This window comes from Berghia stephanieae, chromosome 4 (assembly GCF_034508935.2).
Source record: "Berghia stephanieae isolate SIO BIC M18660-M18661 chromosome 4, UCSD_Bste_1.3, whole genome shotgun sequence".
Lineage (NCBI taxonomy): Eukaryota > Metazoa > Mollusca > Gastropoda > Nudibranchia > Aeolidiidae > Berghia > Berghia stephanieae.
The window spans coordinates 82485653-82505652 of NC_088363.1; the positions used below are offsets into that span (position 1 = coordinate 82485653).

The 20000-nt window shown below is 39.4% G+C and overlaps 1 protein-coding gene across 3 annotated transcripts in view; it reads left to right on the top strand.

The window, feature by feature from the left end:
* The window catches only part of LOC144971383 (uncharacterized), a 50220-nt gene that overhangs the window by 21857 nt on the left and 8363 nt on the right, over positions 1–20000 (top strand). For all 3 annotated transcript variants that reach the window (XM_078912204.1, XM_078912202.1, XM_078912203.1), the window contains exons 10-13: positions 1–164; positions 15463–15556; positions 16409–16504; positions 17834–17999. The exon at positions 1–164 is cut by the window's left edge and continues 22 nt beyond it. In XM_078912204.1, the coding sequence (XP_078768330.1) occupies positions 1–164; positions 15463–15556; positions 16409–16504; positions 17834–17999 (520 nt within the window). The remainder of the gene's footprint in view (positions 165–15462; positions 15557–16408; positions 16505–17833; positions 18000–20000) is intronic.

A 20000-nucleotide genomic window follows, 5' to 3' on the forward strand; every position in this document is an offset into this window, starting at 1 on the left:
CTCGATGCGGATGAATCTCATTCGTCTCTTGAAGACTTCAGGGGCAAGCAGACCCGGGGTGATCCGTTGTCTGGACGGCATCCGTGTGGTCAGTATGTTGTGGATTATGCTTGGACATACCTACACGTTTGGGGCTATGATTGACAGTGGTAACATAATGTTTTGTAAGTAGAACCCCCTCCCCCCCCACCTCTCTCTCTCTCTCTCTCTCTCGCCCCTCCTTCTCCCCCCTCTCTCTAGTTCTCACTATAGCTCTCTCTTTATCTCTCTCCCTCCTTTCCCTTTCTCTATTTCTTCCCCTCTCTCTATAGTTCTCGCTCTATCTCTCTCTCTCTCTCTCTCTGTCTCTCTCTCTGTGTGTCTCTCTCTGTCTCTCTACACTGTCTCTCTCTAGTTCTCGCTATAGCTATCTCCCTCCCTCCCTCCCTCCCCCCTTTCTCTATTTCTCCCCATCTCTATATACATCCTTCTCTCTCTCTCTCTCTTCTCTCTCTCTCTCTCTCTCTCTCTCTCTCTCTCTCTCTCTCTCTAAATAAATAACATTATTTAATATATTAATTCATAATTAAGACGTTTTTCTGTTATGCACTATTTTAGATGACATACTGGTTATGAAGGCATAATGAAAAAACATGATATGATGGTTTTAAAAGATAATATTTATCTCCTTTTCTTGACGACTTTTCATACAGTAGCATGGAGTACACGGCGATGTCTTAAAAACTCATTATATCATGGATACCTTTACTAGCTGGACGGACCAATTAAAAATTTGAATAAAATATCCTCCGCGAAGTCCCAGGTTTGAGAGTTTTTGCCAGGATGAGGGTCATTTAAATCGACTGTCATTTGAAGGGCGAGTTTTCTGGCTTTTTCCAGAGTTAAGGCAGTATTATGTTTCTTACTTCTGATATTTCACGGATAATTCGATATTGGGAATGTGGTCAAAGGGACATAACTAAGATAATACTCGTGTATTTCCCCTTGAATTGTTACTTGTGAAATGTGCCCCAGATATTTCAATTTCTAGTATGAGGTCAAAGGGACATAACTATGATAGTACTCGAGGATCAATATTGTTATATAGAGTATTTCCTCTTGAATTGTTACTTGTGAAATGTTCCCCGGATATTTCGATTTCTTGTATTAGGTCCAAAGGACATAATTAAGATAATATTCGTGGTTATCAATATTGTTGTCAAGAGTAGTATATTTCCCCTTGAATCAAATCGATTCAACTCCTGTGATTTGGTATTATTATGGAGTTTGTATATTAACCCAACAAAAAAAAAAAAAAAAACAAAAAAAAAAAAAATCTAACCAAAAACAACAACAGAAACAAAAAAAACGCAAAGAACATGAACAACACGACATGGGTTTCCTATCACATCTTATTACCCTCATAGAATCTTTATACACAAACCAAGAACTTAGAATTCGCTGGAACAACAAACACACCGAATGCTTCACAATAGGAGAAGGTGTAAGACAAGGTTGCATTTTGTCACCACACCTATTCAGCACATACACGGAACAAATAATGAGAGAAGCAGCTGCCTACACTTTTGGAACTAAAATAGGAGGTCGAAAAATATCAAATCTCAGATGTGCAGATAACACCGTAATCCTTACTAACAACCACACAGAAGCAACAACTTTCATAAATGATCTAAACAACGCAGGTGAGCTTAAAGGCCTCAAAATAAATACCAAAAAGACAAACTACATGGAAATCGGAGAACTTAAAGATCAAGCCATACTCATTAAAAACGAAGATATTGAAGGTGTGTCTCATTTTAAATATATGGGATCCACTAAAACGCAAAATGGCGATTGCTCGAGGGATATAAATAACAGAATTGCAATGGCAAAGAAAAGAATGACCTATCTAATTAATATATGGAAAGACAAATCCATAGGACAAAATTTGAAAATAAAATTAGTAAAAGTATCGGTGTGGCCAGTGATGACCTACGCCGCAGAAGGATGGACCCTCAAGAACAAAGACGTGAAACGTATAAACTTTGCTGAAATGTGGTTTTACAGAAGGATGATGAGGATACGCTGGAGAGAAAAAATAACAATTAAAATCATATTGGAAGAGCTGGAAGTCATACCAGAGCTATTAGATGTAATCAAAAGGAGAAAACTCAGTTTTTACGGTCATATATGCCGAAACCCATGTCGCTGATGAAAGATGTGATAGAGGGGAAAATGGAGGGCAAACGAAGAAGGGGAAGACCTAGGCCGTGGCGGTTCTAGCCTATTTACAGTGGTGGGGCAAAGATGATTCGGTCATATATATATATATATATATATATATATATATATTATTATTATTATTATTATTATTATTATTATTATTATTATTATTATTATTATTATTATTATTATTATTATTATTATTATTATTATTTTTTTTTTTTTTTTTTAAATTAATTTTTTTTTAAAATTAAATTTTATTTTTAATTACTTTTTTTCATCTTAAAAAAAATATTTCAACCACAAGTAATCACATTCACAATGAAATGACAATACCAGTAGATTTTAATTATTCCAAACGTAATCAAAAATGAATCACGAAAGAGAATACAACTAAAAAATAAAGCGACGAGACATAATGCGACAACACCTTGACAATACAAGTCCATTTCGTTCACTCGAAAAATTAAAGAGATGCTTTAATCCCTCAACAGCGAGATTAATATTTCTGTTACATTACTGGTTTTCAGTAGTACGTAGTAACCTTAAAGTTTTCATCGAGAAGCAACAACAGCGATATGACTCGAGTTTCATTCAGCTCTCAAATTGCATCATTTTTACTGCTGTCTTGGTGTTTAGAATGATTGTGCCGGTGGTGGTGGTGGTTGGAATAGTGGTAGCGGTGGTGGTGGTGGTGGTGGAGGAGGAGGAGGAGGAAGACGAGGCGATGAGGGAGGATGTAATTATGGTAGTGGTTTTGGTGGTGCTGTTGGTTAGAATGATAGTTGTGGAGACGATGACGGAAATTGTATGATGATGTTGATATTGTTTTTATTGCTATTGTAGTACTTGTTACAATTTGATGACCACATACATGAAAGTGGGAAAAAAATGGTAAATGGAACCAAACAATAAACTGATACCACTTATAGCCATAAAAAATACAACAATCGTAATACCACCAATACGTAAAATAATAATAATAATAATAATAATAATAATAATAATAATAATAATAATAATAATAATAATAATAATAATAACAATAATAATAATAATAACAACAATCATAACAATAACAATAATAATAATAATAATAATAATAATATAATAATAATAATAATAATAATAATAATAATAATAATAATAATAATAATAATAATAATAATAATAATAATAATATAACAATAATAATATTACCATCACCATTACTACCACTACCATCATTACTACTACCACCACCGCTATCACTATCACTACCACCATCACCATCATTATTACGTTTCTAATCATTTTTTCTCGTTTTTTAAAATTTGATATCTATTAAAACAGACGAAAATTCCGGTGATTTTTTTAAAGGGTAGTTAAAATATATACGATTTTATTAGCCCTGAAAACTGAAAACTACGATTTTTATTTTCCTACTTCAAGTAGGCAGGTCTGCTGTGACAAGTATCAGTTCCATAGTCAAAATAAGACAAACAAAAACAAAGTTTATTTAATCTTAGGTAGTGCGGGGCGGTCCTTGGCAAGCTTAAGGACCACGGTCCTACGGTCCTTGGGAAATGAAGACCGCAAGGACCGGTCCTCTAGGACCGGTCCTTTTCGACATTGAACATTCCTGAGAGACTGTTGGAAATTCGAACCGGTTTGACCTTTGAGAGCGCGGGATCGTTCATTCTTGAACCGTTAAAGACCGCTACACGATGAAAACCGTGGCCTACAGGAGTAAAACACACGGAGTAGTCACACTCATTTCAAATTGTAACCTAATTAGAGAAGAGGGGTGATGCCTTCTTTATTTGCTCACCGTACTTCCTTGTTAGTTCGATAATTTAATAAAATTTGAAATTTATCCCCATTAACGGAGATAATGGCATCGCCCAAGGCGTTGATCGAGTTGTTCGTGGCGTTGATACACACACGCAACTCTCCTACCCCCCCCCCCCCCCCCCCACACACACACATTAGAGGGCAGCGAGCATTGAAGAGTAAGAGAGAGACGTGAAGTTATAATAAGAGGGGGTGGATGAGGTGATAAGAGGGGTCGATGGTGACTTTTCGCCAGATCTAACAAACTCAGCTACCCATTCATTGCTGAGTAGACAGGGATTCAGAAAAAAATCGACTGCACCCGGGATCGATCTCTGGCCCTTTGCGTATTAAGAGAGTGCTCTATCAACTGAGCTATCGGGGTCCCCAAATATTCTATTGGACTTTTTTAAAATTCAGACGTTATAACTGGGTTTTTTGGAAGGAAGAAACTAATGAAACTCATATTATTTGATTAGTAAAAACACCAAACGAAATTTTAATATTATTGTATTATTTTAAATGACAACACTGCGATAGAAAGGAGTGGTGACAAGAGATGGACAAAAGAAAACAAAAAATCGGATTTGCTACTTGCTAGGTTCGACACACACACACACACACACACACACACACAAACACACACATCTTTTGTAGTCACATACATTTCAAACAATAACCCATTAGAGAAGAGGGGTCATGCCTTCACCATAGATCATTGTCATTGCGATCATTATGGTGTAGTAAATTTTGAAATTTACCCCGTATAATGGAATCGTCCAAGGCGTGCGCCTCCTGTTCCCCCCATCTCACACACGAAAGGGCGGTTTGGGAAGTGGAGGTTGGTGGTCGTCTGCCTGTATGGTCGTCTGTGTCGTTTAGTGTATGACAAAGGGGGGTGGGTGCGATTAATTAAGTGGGATGGGTGGTGATTGGTGGAAGATAGGCAACCGAAGCAACGAATCGCTGGGGAAGTAGTAGGCTATGGCGCGAGACCGTAGGACCGTGGTCCTTGCAAGGACCGCCCCGCACTAGTTGATAAGAAGTGAGGACCGCCGCCGATCTTCCCCTCTGGGACCGGTCTTCGGTTCACAGCTAAAAGACCGTCGGACCGCGGTCCGGACCGGTCTTCAGCGCTTTCGCCAATACTTCATACAATACAATTAAGACAAAATAATGCTACCAATCTCTCCTCATACATTCGTTAGACTATCACAATAACGACCGTGTTATCTTTGCTCCTTACCAAACCAACCCCTAGCTTCCCGCCTCTTCATCGCGAACTATCTTATGTTGTATGTATTAGCTTCAGGACGGGCAAGTACGGAATCTGCCCACCCTTCCTTTAAACGTATTTATTTCCTCTATAACTTAGTTAGAATTCAACTATCTCCTTTCTCAGAAGAGTATTTCTCGTATACTAATTCAATTGTTGGAAAACCAAAATGGTGGTTGTATTTTATATATTTATTTAGTCGTGACTTTTGAATAAAAGTGTTTTGTTTTATTAGAGGGAATACAATAGAAAATTACATTGTTTTGCAAAATTATTTAGTCTGGCAATAAAAATACAGCGATAATTACTTTAAGAATTTTTTAAAAAAAAAGAACTAACAAATTAATTTGTTAAAAAACAAAACAAAACACCCCAAGAACAACAACAAAAAACAAATAATAAAACAATTTAAATAAATGAGTTTTGAGAAGCACTAAAGAAAACGCGAAAAAAAGAAATAATTTAAATGGAAAAACAAATATATAAAACCAACACAAATTGTCACAAGGTGCGTTCGCAACTCGCAATGGATGCGAAGGCCGCTTATGACCTTAAAGTGTGGAGAGGTAGACGTGGACGTTACAATCACCAACAGAACAACGTATCTGACAAGAGAGCCATTATTATTTATTTAAAGTAAAAGAAAGGGGAACAGCTCATAGTTATTGAGCAAAACAGAATAACATTGCATATATTGACAGGAAAAATCAAAAATACATACAAGTAAAAAATAGGCATGCAATATAAAATTCATGTAAGTTTTAACCAAAATAAACTATACTTCACCCAGGTTGCAACCGTTTCATTAATTCCCACTAAAATGAAATTATTAATTACATATAGGGTCAAAATAAACTGTTCATATTCCGAAAGGAGAATAAAATTGATTAACAAAATTGTTCACACAGGGTGCGGTGTTCCAGCCTGTTCAAATCCAAAATTGTTCCAAAATAAAACACATAGGTCGAGTGTTACTTCCTCATCTTTACAAACGTCACATTGTATTTTGTTCATATTTATCAAAAACAGGTATCGGGTGCTGTCACAAATTATATTGATCAAAAGGGTTCAAAACACATTTACCGGGCGCTATGTCCTAGCCCCGTCAAAATTACAAAGTTCAAAGATGCAAACGCATTTACCGGCGCTATGTCCTAGCCCCGTCAGCTCTTCGGTATATTAGAAGATAGATATAGATATATTAGTAAAAATGAAATTAACATAGACACAATGATAGCGTAAGTGATCAATTATTATTTACTTAAAAATAATTCATTTAACTGAGGTCACGTTCTCAATTTTAACACAATTTAACTCATTGAATTAATTATTCAATAAAACAATAAAACTTAATATTATTTTAAACTTTAAGATAAGTGAAATAATTTTACGATATTAATCACTTAATCACTTGATGATTACTCAGCACATCAAAACAATATTATAAATTTATATAATCTCACCGAGCACAAATTACAAAAACACAATATCGCTTAGAGCCCATAACCGGGTACGATACACAAAATACTGGCCATATTGGGCCCACTTCGGCTACAATACAGCCTAAAACACAATGCTGGCCAACACACAGGCCCAACACATATCGCCTGAGAGCCCATATTCGGGTGCGACATAAAATACTGGCCACTCTGGGCCCTTTTCACTGTGGCTTCAACATAGCCAAACAGAATTCCAGCCAACACACAGGCTGTACAGGTCGTTCTTCTTCGACCTCAAATCGCAGACTGCCAGTTGAACATCGACCCGAGCCGAAACATAGGACAGGGTATCTAACGGTATCTCGGTTGATGCATAAGATTGATGAGGGTGTCTTAACACTGATGGAACATGATAACCCTCCGTTCTTTCATTGCCTTCATAGTCTACACCACCCACGGCGAATACAAGGGAGTCCCTATTCCAACACCCATCCTACACTCATAAATCATTTAATTATATGGGTTTGATTCTACCCGAGACCTTGGTGGGTAGGACAACTATCTCCCTTTGTTATGTAGAAGGCATTTCTTTACATCACTCCCCACTGGAGGACAAAAATCCCAAATTTTTGATCAAAACTAAGAAATGCCTGACCACTAAGGCAGCCGAGACAAAAAGTCTGGACCATGATTGTCCGAACCTTTCACAGACATCAACCGAAAACGATACTGGTGGAGCAACAGTGACCATCTCATCAGACGACCATTTTCTGACTTGGCTTTGTTGAGATACAACAAAGGAGCGTGGTCAGTCTCCACAATGAATTCTCTGCCCATAAGATAGCTGTTCAAACTTCTGACAGCCCACACAAGAGCTAAACACTCTTTTTCAACAACTGAATACCGTTGTTCTCTCGGTAACAGTTTCCTACTGAGGTAAACAACTGGGTATTTACCATCATCATGTTCTTGCATAAGAACAGCACCAACGCCTGTGTCACTGGCATCTGTCGATACGATAAATGGTTTATCGAAATTCGGGAGCCGAAGAACTGGAGCCTGAGTGAGGACATTCTTGATATACTCGAATGCTCGGTCTTGAGGCTCTCCCCATTGAATTCGATTTGGCATCCCTTTCCTTGTGGCATCGGTCAGTGGACTGACTATCGCTGAGAAATTTGGAACATACCTCCGGTAAAATCCGGCTAATCCCAAAAAACTCCTCATCTGTTTCTTGTTTTCCGGTGGTCTAGCACCTTTGATAGCTTCCACTTTATCTATGGTCGGCTGCAATGTTCCACTTCCAATGCGATGCCCGAGGAACTCGACATCACTAAAACCAACTTGACATTTTGATGGTTTAGCTGTTAATTTAGCATCTCGTAGTCTTTGAAGAACTGACTCGATAGCATGAAGATGCTCTCGCCATGTCTCCGTATGAATGATAATGTCATCAATATAGTTCTTTACATGTGGTAGGTCACCAACCACTTTCCTCATCATACGAGAAAATGCTGCAGGGGCGCACTGCAGTCCAAAAGGAAGAACGGTAAATTGCATCAATCCTAACTCGGTGGCAAATGCAGTCTTCTCTTTAGACTGTTCTGACAAGGGCAATTGCCAATATCCTTTTGTCAAGTCAAATTTTGACACGTAATTACATGCGGTACCTATCTCTTGGAAGAGATCATCTAATCTTGGCATTGGTTCGGCATCAAACACTGAAATATTGTTCAGTGCTCTGAAGTCCACGCAATATCTATTGGTGCCGTCTTTCTTTTTCACCACCACAGATGGTGAACAGTAGGGGCTGTTGGAGGGTTCCACAATGCCAGCCTTAATCATCTCTTGCACTTCCGCCTTGAGAGTGCTTCTCATTGCTTGAGGCACAGGATATGGTTTCTTCCGAATTGGACAATTCGAAGATACCTTGATGTCATATGTATATTTATCCGTTCGTCCTGGGACATCTGTCAAGACATCCTTGAATGATGACAATAAATGTCGTAATTCATTTCTTTTCTCCCTGTCTAATTCTTCACATACGACCACGTGGTCTATAAATTCTGTTTGTTGAAGGGATGGCATTTCTAAATTCTTGAGAGTCCGCATGACATCTTCGCCATCGTCATCTTCATCGTCAATAACAGCTGCCACGGCACATTGAAGAATTCCACTTCCGTTTATGTCCGCGGTGCTCCGGTCATAGTACCGTTTCAATAAATTTGCGTGGTACGTTTTCTTTGAAGTACCAGTCTGTATTACATAATTATTATGTCCAACTACACGTTGAACTTCAAATGGACCTTGCCATTTCAATTCAAGTTTGTTGTGCTTTGTCGGAGCAACAACAACACTTTGTCACCTTCTTTGAAGTTGCGCATCTTGGCCTTTCTATCAAAATATGCCTTATGCCTTTTTGAGGCCCTCTTTAAATTTTCATGTGCCATATGGATAGTAGTCTCAAGTTTTTCTTTTAGGTCTACAACATATTGGTATGTTGTCTTTACCTCTTCGTCCTCAATAGACTCCGTCCACAACTCTCTGAGAATTGTCATCGGGCCTCGTACTGGTCGACCGAACAACAATTCAAAAGGGGAGAAGCCCAAGGACTCCTGTGGTGCTTCACGGTAGGCAAACAGGGCCGCATTGAGATATCGATCCCAATCTGACGGTCTCTCTGTAGCCAATCTCTTAAGCATCCCTTTGAGAGTGCCATTAAACTTCTCCACCAGCCCATTACACTGAGGGTGATATGGACTTGTGGTAAGTTGTTTCACAGACAGTAGTCTACAGACTTCTTTCATCAAATCTGAGGTGAACTGTGTACCTCTGTCACTTAATATCTCTTTTGGTATCCCCGTCCTACTGAAAATGTCGACGAGGCCTTCCGCAACTGTCGCGGTTTCTATGTTTTTCAAGGCTACAGCTTCCGGTACCGTGTGCAGTAATCTACCACAGGAAGCATGTAGCGATTCCCTCTATTTGATGCAGGAATAATTGGTCCTACCAAATCTACCGCTTCTCGACTGAATGGTTCGTCTATCAGCGGAACTTCAGTCAGAGGCACTTTTGGGGTCATTCCTTTTGCCGTTGACCTTTGACATTGGTCACACGATCTACAGAAGCGGGTGACGTCATCCCAAATGTTGGGCCAGTAGAAATTACTGAGAATGCGCTCAGTCGTTTTCTTGGCAGCGAGATGTCCAGAGAGTATGGACTCATGAGCTAAACGCATCACTGTCTCTCGCAAATCTTTTGGGACCATGACTTGTCTAATCACGTCACCGTGTTCAATCTTTGGTGATTGAAAATATCGTACTAGAACCCCTCTTTCATAATCAAACCAACTTTTATCATTGGCACCAGTCTTTTTCACTTCTTTCGTAACTGCTGCCTCTCTCGCACATTTCAATGTCTCGTCTCTGGTCTGTTTTTCTTTCAAAACAGCTGTACTAACACCTGTTTCCACTGAGGGGGCAGTGATCAATGGTTTCATCCTCTTCTCTTTTTGTGCCCTCGTCTGTGCTGCTTGAGCTGAGTGCTCACAATCATTTCTCATGAGATTCTCGTGGACTGAATCAGAGTGATCGTCATATTTTATTGGCGTTCCTGGGCATTTGACTCCTGGTATATTTCCCAAAATTACGTCATACAAAGGTGAGGCCATTTCTAGAGCCGTCACTCTTCCCTTGTAATATGGACAATCAAGCCACGCTTCAGTTAGTGGGGCACTCACAGTCTTCCCATCAGCTAGACTGACCTTCACTCTCTTTTCTTGTTCTTTCTTTTCTCTACTCACAAGGCCTTTTCTAATCACAACACAACTACTGCCGCTGTCTCTCAACACTTTAACTCTTTGTCCATTTATCCAACCAATGGCGACCGGCATACCTGTCGTCTCTATCGCGTGTCCCGAACATGCTGCGGACACCGTAATTAATTGTCAAAATTCTTTATTTTCCCTCGGCGCTTGACGTTGAGAGTTAGTGTTGTTCATGATACCATTGTTAGCAACATGATGTTGTGCATTGTTACAACATGGCAGCGGTTCTGGGGTATTCATAGCCGCTACTCCACAAGTCTTCTTATCAGTATTCTCCATCCTTTTTCTTTCCCAGCACTGCTCAGTGGAGTGGTACCTACGACCACAGTATCCACATTTCGTGTCTCTTTGTATTGCAGAGATTTGTGGTCTGTTCTTACAATCCCTCTTCAAATGTCCAACTTTAAAACAGTTGTGGCATCTAATTACTGAAGTAGTTGGTTTCATGACAGGTTTGTGACCATCTTGCTGTTTGCTTGGATCCTTGTCATTCTGATATGACACAGTTCTTGAGAAAGCGCCGGCAGTCCCGTGCGCTTCGACATATTTCTCTACAGTGTCGACTACTTCCATAGATGTATTTGGTTTTCTTTCCTTCAGGAAAACCACGAGCTCCTTGTTACAAACATTTACGAGCTGTTCTTTAACAATCAAGTCCAAGATGTCCTCAGGCTTTGTTCTATCCTTGCCGGACATAGTTATCCACTTTTCCAGATATGTGGATATACGGGTTCGAAACTGACCCATCCTTTCTCCTATTTCTGGTCTACTTTTACGGAAACGCTCTAAGAAGCCGTCTTCCGTTAAATTGTAGCGTTTCAATAACGCGCACTTTACATTATCATACTGGGTAGCGTCTACCTCGTCCAAGCGAGTGTACACGTCCAACGCATTGCCTCTAAGCAACGCCGACAAATGAATCGCCCAATCCTCTTCTCTCCATCGATTTACGGTTACATATCTTTCAAACCTGAGTAGATAGCTATCTATCTGATCTTTCGATTCATCAAAATATGGCAGGCGAGGACTTTTAGCTCCACAACTGCCAGTCGAGGGTTCACTGTCAGTGGAGGAAGGGGTTCGAACCGGGACCACTGAATTTTCAATTTTTAGGCGCTCTAGTTCCAGCTGCCTTTCAACAAGAAGAGCTTGTTGTTTCGTTTGTTCTGCGACTGCATCACGCTCTTTCTCTTTCTCAAACCTATCTCTCTCCTTTTCCTCTCTGTCCCGTTCCAACTTTTCTTCCACCCACACTCTCAGTTCGTCGCCATGTAAACCCAACTTTTCCCCACATTTTAACAACCGTTCCACATCCATAATGACAAAATATTTATCGCAACGTACTTAAAAAAAATCGATAGATTGAATAATATAAAAAGAGAAGGATCGGCTAAATGCAGATAAAAATCTACCCAATATACCTATTGTCAAACAAACAATAGCGAAATCAGTAATAACAGCTGACGCTTCGTCAGTTCAAAAAGTTAAAACATCAAGCGATGACCACTACATTATACCAAAACAACATTATCTAGACTTTAATCAAATTAAAGTATTAAGGCCCATCACACTGGCCTTTCATAGTTCGTGGTTCACTCGCTTTATGAACAAAACAATAAGTAGCGATACGCCGCGCGTACCCTACAACATCAGTGTAACCTTGTTACGCCTGAACAATTACGTGATATCATTTCACTAACCCAAACTATAGCTTTACATTACAGACAGTACATAGTCGTTAAATGATGAGAAGTAGCGCCTGAAATTAGATCTGACAGCCCAACCCCCTGATATGCATCAGTACAGGAAGCGACTCTAAATCCCCACAACAATAAGAGGCATTGACTTCTCAGAAACGAAGGTGTCTGTTGATGTAAACCGTCAGACCACCAAACCACACAATAAGAAACCCTGCTCGCAGCGCCAATTCATGTCACAAGGTGCGTTCGCAACTCGCAATGGATGCGAAGGCCGCTTATGACCTTAAAGTGTGGAGAGGTAGACGTGGACGTTACAATCACCAACAGAACAACGTATCTGACAAGAGAGCCATTATTATTTATTTAAAGTAAAAGAAAGGGGAACAGCTCATAGTTATTGAGCAAAACAGAATAACATTGCATATATTGACAGGAAAAATCAAAAATACATACAAGTAAAAAATAGGCATGCAATATAAAATTCATGTAAGTTTTAACCAAAATAAACTATACTTCACCCAGGTTGCAACCGTTTCATTAATTCCCACTAAAATGAAATTATTAATTACATATAGGGTCAAAATAAACTGTTCATATTCCGAAAGGAGAATAAAATTGATTAACAAAATTGTTCACACAGGGTGCGGTGTTCCAGCCTGTTCAAATCCAAAATTGTTCCAAAATAAAACACATAGGTCGAGTGTTACTTCCTCATCTTTACAAACGTCACATTGTATTTTGTTCATATTTATCAAAAACAGGTATCGGGTGCTGTCACAAATTATATTGATCAAAAGGGTTCAAAACACATTTACCGGGCGCTATGTCCTAGCCCCGTCAAAATTACAAAGTTCAAAGATGCAAACGCATTTACCGGGCGCTATGTCCTAGCCCCGTCAGCTCTTCACTATATTAGAAGATAGATATAGATATATTAGTAAAAATGAAATTAACATAGACACAATGATAGCGTAAGTGATCAATTATTATTTACTTAAAAATAATTCATTTAACTGAGGTCACGTTCTCAATTTTAACACAATTTAACTCATTGAATTAATTATTCAATAAAACAATAAAACTTAATATTATTTTAAACTTTAAGATAAGTGAAATAATTTTACGATATTAATCACTTAATCACTTGATGATTACTCAGCACATCAAAACAATATTATAAATTTATATAATCTCACCGAGCACAAATTACAAAAACACAATATCGCTTAGAGCCCATAACCGGGTACGATACACAAAATACTGGCCATATTAGGCCCACTTCGGCTACAATACAGCCTAAAACACAATGCTGGCCAACACACAGGCCCAACACATATCGCCTGAGAGCCCATATTCGGGTGCGACATAAAATACTGGCCACTTTGGGCCCTTTTCACTGTGGCTTCAACATAGCCAAACAGAATTCCAGCCAACACACAGGCTGTACAGGTCGTTCTTCTTCGACCTCAAATCGCAGACTGCCAGTTGAACATCGACCCGAGCCGAAACATAGGACAGGGTATCTAACGGTATCTCGGTTGATGCATAAGATTGATGAGGGTGTCTTAACACTGATGGAACATGATAACCCTCCGTTCTTTCATTGCCTTCATAGTCTACACCACCCACGGCGAATACAAGGGAGTCCCTATTCCAACACCCATCCTACACTCATAAATCATTTAATTATATGGGTTTGATTCTACCCGAGACCTTGGTGGGTAGGACAACTATCTCCCTTTGTTATGTAGAAGGCATTTCTTTACACAAATTAATACTAAATTGATATAATATTAGTAAATTAATAAATTTAATTCAATACTGGAACCTTCCCAAAGTCATTACATCAATGGTACCAGCACAAGTAAGGCAATAAATAAGAAAGAGTTCGTTTGCCAAGATCTCTATTTAGTGTTCACTGGTTAATAAGGTGGGCTCATTTGAATTAGCCCGACCTAGTACTAGAGAGGCCAGACAGCAAAAATCGGAGTTAGTTCACCGTCAGGCGACGTGACGATGAGATGACGATGTGGGCGGAGTGGAGTGGGGAAGGGGGGGGGGGGGAGAGAAAAAGAACGGGAGCGTATCCTGGTTTATGCATTACGGGGTGCATGGTGATTCGCAATTGATCAAAAATACACACAATGTGATTTCAGTACGAAGTATCAAGTTTAAGTAGTAACTTTTGAAATTATCTAATTTAAATTTGATTATTTCGGACCTGGTAATACAGCATATAACTTGAAAAAACAGGCTGGTATTTGCCCACCCTGCCCATTATTACCAGCCGTCCCTGGACCTAGGCCTAGTTATATAAAATACATCCTAGAATGGACAGAGATGAATGTACGAGAATTATATGATACCGTCAACAGACGAAGAGAATGGGCGGACTTTTTGTCATCACAGAGTGTGGACAGCCAACGTCAATGAGGACTACGCTGCATAGTGAGTGAGTGAGTGAGACTTATACACGTACACGGCCAGAACTCACATGCTACCTACACATGCACACACAACTACACACATGCACAATTGACCCTGGAAATTCAATCACGTTTGTTTAAACGTTACTTTACAACAGGGAAGCAAACATGAACAGATGATGATTGGTAACAAAACAAATAATCATCAATGTGATGACGGCGGTGATGATAATCCTGACTAGGGGGGGGGGGGGGGGGGGGGGGGGGGGGCAATGATGCTGCTGCTGATGTGCTGCTGATGATGAACATGTTTGTGAGTTTTTGCGAAAATAAAGGAGTCATATCGATATTTGAAGGACGAGTTGTGTGGCTAAATGTTTAAAAACTCCTACATTTTTTCAGAGCACGCCAGTAAACTAATAATAATAATAATAATAATAATAATAATAATAATAATAATAATAATAATAATAATAGTGCACATTTGTTAAGCGCAGCTTTTCCCGTCATATAATGCAGGCTCTGGTCCGTTGCAATGACATGTCAAAAGATAAAAAAATATCAATACATCCATGATTCCAATCACAAACACTTACACACACACACACACACACACACACGCGAGCGCACGCGCACGCACGCCAACACACACACACGCACACACACACACACACACACACACACACACTCTCTCTCTCTCTCTCTCTCTCTCTCTCTCTCTCTCTCTCACGTAGTAGTACACGTTACATTGGTGCTTTCATTCTCTTTCCCGTCCAAAAAGCAAATTCTGTGGAAACAGCCAAGACAACAGCCTCGGTAGCTTTTTGTCTGGTGACTGGTGGTACCTTTGCCGTGGATTCGTTTTTCGTTATGAGGTAATTATGTTGGTCACAATAAGAGATGAAGTGAGTAGGAAAGTGCCAGAAGACAATAGAGAATAAAAAGAATTTCGCGGCGGTGATGGGGGTTTGAACCCGCGACCTTACTGGTACGACAACTCCGCCTGGCCGGTTCGTGGATAGCTCATACGGTAGAGTCACGCTCTCACCGGCCAGGTGGAGTTGTCGTACCAGTAAGGTCGCGGGTTCAAACCCCCATCACCGCCGCGAAATTAAAAAAAAAATTCTCTTTTGTCTTCTGGCACTTTCCTAATCTTCATCTCTTGTTGTTAGTTATGAGGTAATACTCTAGATTGAAGTAGTATAAATATTATTAACATAAAACAAAAACAAAATTGTTTTTTTATAGATGCTAAGTAATATGAAATATGAATATGAATTCAATTTTAGTGAGTTAAACATAATATTATCACAAAATGACATTTTATTGTATTTATATAAAAATGATGATGGGGATGATGATGGTAATTCAGATGATATGTTGACAGTGACTAGACAATGTATGTTGATAACGATGACGGCGATGACGATGATGATGATGATAATGATGATGATGGTGGTGATGATGATGATGATGATCATGAGGATGACAATAAGGATGAGGATGTTTAAATGATAATAATAATAATAATAATAATAATAATAATAATAATAATGATGATGATGATGATGATGATGATGATGATGATGATGTTAATGATGATGATGATAGGTATAATAGTGTTGATAATGAATATAATGATTATTATTCTAATACTATAATAACAGCTATGGTACTGAGAATCCTATTATGGATCTTCGATGACCTTTGTTCTTGTTTACCTTCAGTGGGATGCTGGTCACAATGTTGACTCTTAAGGACTTGAAAAAAAACAAACCAAGTCTTGGATATTGGAGCTTGTTTTATGTCCATCGGATTTGGAGGTAAGCAAGGGAACACAACAACATGTTTTTTTTTAACCCTCTCCTTACCACCCATAGGAAAATCGTCACAATCGTTACGATGTAACCGATGTAATCGACAATTTTCTCATTCTGATTTCTCTTGTCCATCACAAAATTTAAAGAAATGCTTTGATTACAGCTATAAATACTAAACACTGTGTTGTAGAGTTTACTTGGTACTTTTTTGTTTGAGTAAAAAAGTCTATTTTTGTGCTGGGTGGGAGTGAATTTTCGAGGGGAATTCTAAAAATAGCTGGTAAGAAGAGAGTTAAATTGGAAAACTAGTTATAGTAGACCAAGAACACAGCGGCTATGTGGTCTTGTGGTATGACACTCCCTTTCGGATCGGAAGGTCCTGGATTCGAGACTCGCTCGGCGCATAGTTGAGTCTTTTGAAAATACATTTTACTCACATTCTCTCACCTTACTCAGGTGTAAAATGAGTACCTGGCCGTTAACAGCGTTGTCTCTGTAGGAAAAATAATAAATTTCGCCTAACAGGCGTCATATCCCGTTCTTTAGCTATATTACGTGTTGCTGTTGGTCAGGGACCCTTTGTAAAGCACTTTGAACACACCGAAACGCCGTTTACTTTGTTTTGTGTTATTTATTAGTCATTTTTACTCCCTTTAGATAGAAGAGTCTATCGCAAAGTACTTTCCGCCAGATCTAACAGACCCAGCTACCCATTTACTACTGGGAAGACAGGGGAGTGGGGGGGGGGTCAGAAAAAATCTCGACTGCACCCCGGTGCGATCTCGGTCGCTTTGCGTGTGAAGCAAGTGCTCTACCAACTGAGCTATCGGTACCCCCCCCCCCCCCCCCCTCACCAGATTACTAATTCATGGCTAATGCTTTAACCAACTTTTCTAAATCAACAGATGAACTCCAGTGCAAATGGTCGTCTTGTTGTCTTGTATAGCCATGTATGACCGCACAGTAGGCGGCCCTCTCAACTCTAAGCCTCTGAATGATTCATGAGGCCACCACTCTAAAAGCTTGATCTCAATCTTAACCAATCCTATAATAACACACTCGACTCAGGTGTGAATGAGCACCCAACTATAGGCAATGACAGAAATATTGTAAGAGTGTTCGTAGAAAAAGTACGTATTATGTTATGGAAATAATATGTCCATATCATACAGTACCAGTTGCCTGTTAAGCGTACTATTATTATTGTTCCATATATCCTGCTGGGGCAATAAATGAAACATTCTGAAGCTCATTGAGAATATTAAATCCGTTGTATTGCGCTATATCAATGATGAGATCAATTTTATTTACTTAATGTTTCCTAATCACCAGACTAACGCCAGTATACATGGTCGTTCTAATGTTTTGTATAACCATGTACGACCACACAGTAGGCGGCCCTCTCAAGTCCATGCCCCTCAATGAATACGAAGATTGTAACTCCAAATGGTGGAGCCATCTTCTCTATATCAGCAACTTGTACGAACCTCAACAAAAAGTAAGTAGTGATGGTGAATGTGTTGTTGCCGTGCTGTAAACCTTATTATTCCACCCCTCTCCTTAAATAGTAACGTGTAATCATAGCATAACCTAATCAAAGCAATGTACAGCAACTACCAATGCCAAGTGATCTGTGGTAACAATTTAACAGACAGCTTTAATGTAACAACTGGTGTAAAACAAGGCTGCATACTCTCCCCGCTTCTGTTTATCTGGCTCTAGACTGGCTCATGAAAAATACAATTGATGTAAGAAAGAGAGGCATTCGCTGGACACTGACATCCTTTCTGGAAGATATAGACTACGCAGATGATATCGCGTTAGTTTCCAGTACACACAGAGACGCCTCAGAGAAACTAAACGTACTACACAGAACGCCTCGAAAATTGGACTGAAAATAAATTTTCGATAAGATTGTGTACATAAGGGTGAATCCAAAACATGACAGTGAAATTAGGATAGATGAACATATAATTGAAGAGGTAACAGAGTTCTCCTACCTCGGATCCAAAATAACAGACGACGGAAATGCAGAACACGATATCAAGCACAGAATTCAAAAGGCAAACCAGGCTTTCGGCATGCTGAAAACCTTTTGGAAATCAAAGCAAATAATGAGAAAGACAAAGCTGAAAATATACAAGAGCAATGTTTTAAGTGTACTGCTTTATGGAAGTGAAAGCTGGAAAATGACATCCTCCTTAATACAGAACAAGTGTTTAAAAAGAATTTTTAATTTATTTTGGCCTACAAAAATAAGAACAGTGGATCTATTAAAGAAAGCTGACTGCACTAAAATTTAAAATTTAAATTGAGCATTTATATAGCGCAATATCCACTTAACGTGCTCAATGCGCTTTACAAGGGTCAACAGCAACATTTAACATGTAGGACGAGACATGACGCCTTTAAGGCGATATTACAATTTTTCGGACAAAGACAACGCTGTTAACGGCCAGGTACTCATTTTACACCTGAGTACGGTGAGAGAATGTGAGTAAAGAGTCTTTTCCAAGGACTCAACTATGCGAAAAGCGAGGCTCGAACCCAGGACCTTCCGATCCGAAAGCGAGTGTCATACCACTAGACCACATAGCCGCACTAGCATTGATAGCCAAATAAAAAGAAGAAGATGGCGTTGGCTGGGTCATGTGGCCAGAATGGAAAAAGGGTCACTCCCCAAGACAGCCTTGTACTGGACAGCAGATGGGAAGAGAAAGCGGGGAAGACCCAAAGAAACCTGGCGAGGGACCATGGAGAAAGAATTAAAGGAAGCAGGCCTGTCCTGGAATACAGCCACCGCAAAAGCAGCCGATCGCAAAAATGGAGATGTCTGGTGGATGCCCTATGTGCCTCAAGGCCCGAAGAGGATTAAGTAAGTAAGTAAGTAATCATAGCATGTTTACAATAATAATTTGTGATATCAGATTATGAATCGTTCAGTTTCACTAATAATCTGATTCTTTAAAAATGAAGTATCGTTAACATGTTTTTGAAGATGTCTTTTATTTAAAGATGTCGAAATAGGAATCGATTGAGGGGTAGAATAAAAGATTTTTTACACACTTGCGTTTTGGAATTCGAATTGTATTCCCTTCTCCCACTCGCAAGCGGTTGGGAACACAAAAAATCAAGAATGTAAGAATCGTACAATATCTTTGGTGCGGGTACGTGTTCTAGTGGCATGGCACTCCCTTTCGGATCGGAAGGTCCTGGGTTCGAGCCTCACTCGGCGTATAGTTAAGTCCTTGGAAATAGTTCTTTACTCATATTCTCTCATCTTACTCAGGTGGAAATGAGTACCTCGCCGTTAACAGTGTTGTCTCTGTCCTAAAAAAAATTGTAATATCGCCTATCAGGTGTCATGTCTCGTTCTACATGTTACGTGTTGCTGTTGGTCAGGGACCCTTTGTACAGCGCTTTGAGCACGTTTAGTGGCCCTGTGGTCCTGATAGAGAAACAAACGTATGGTCTGTCCAGATAATAATGATAATAATAA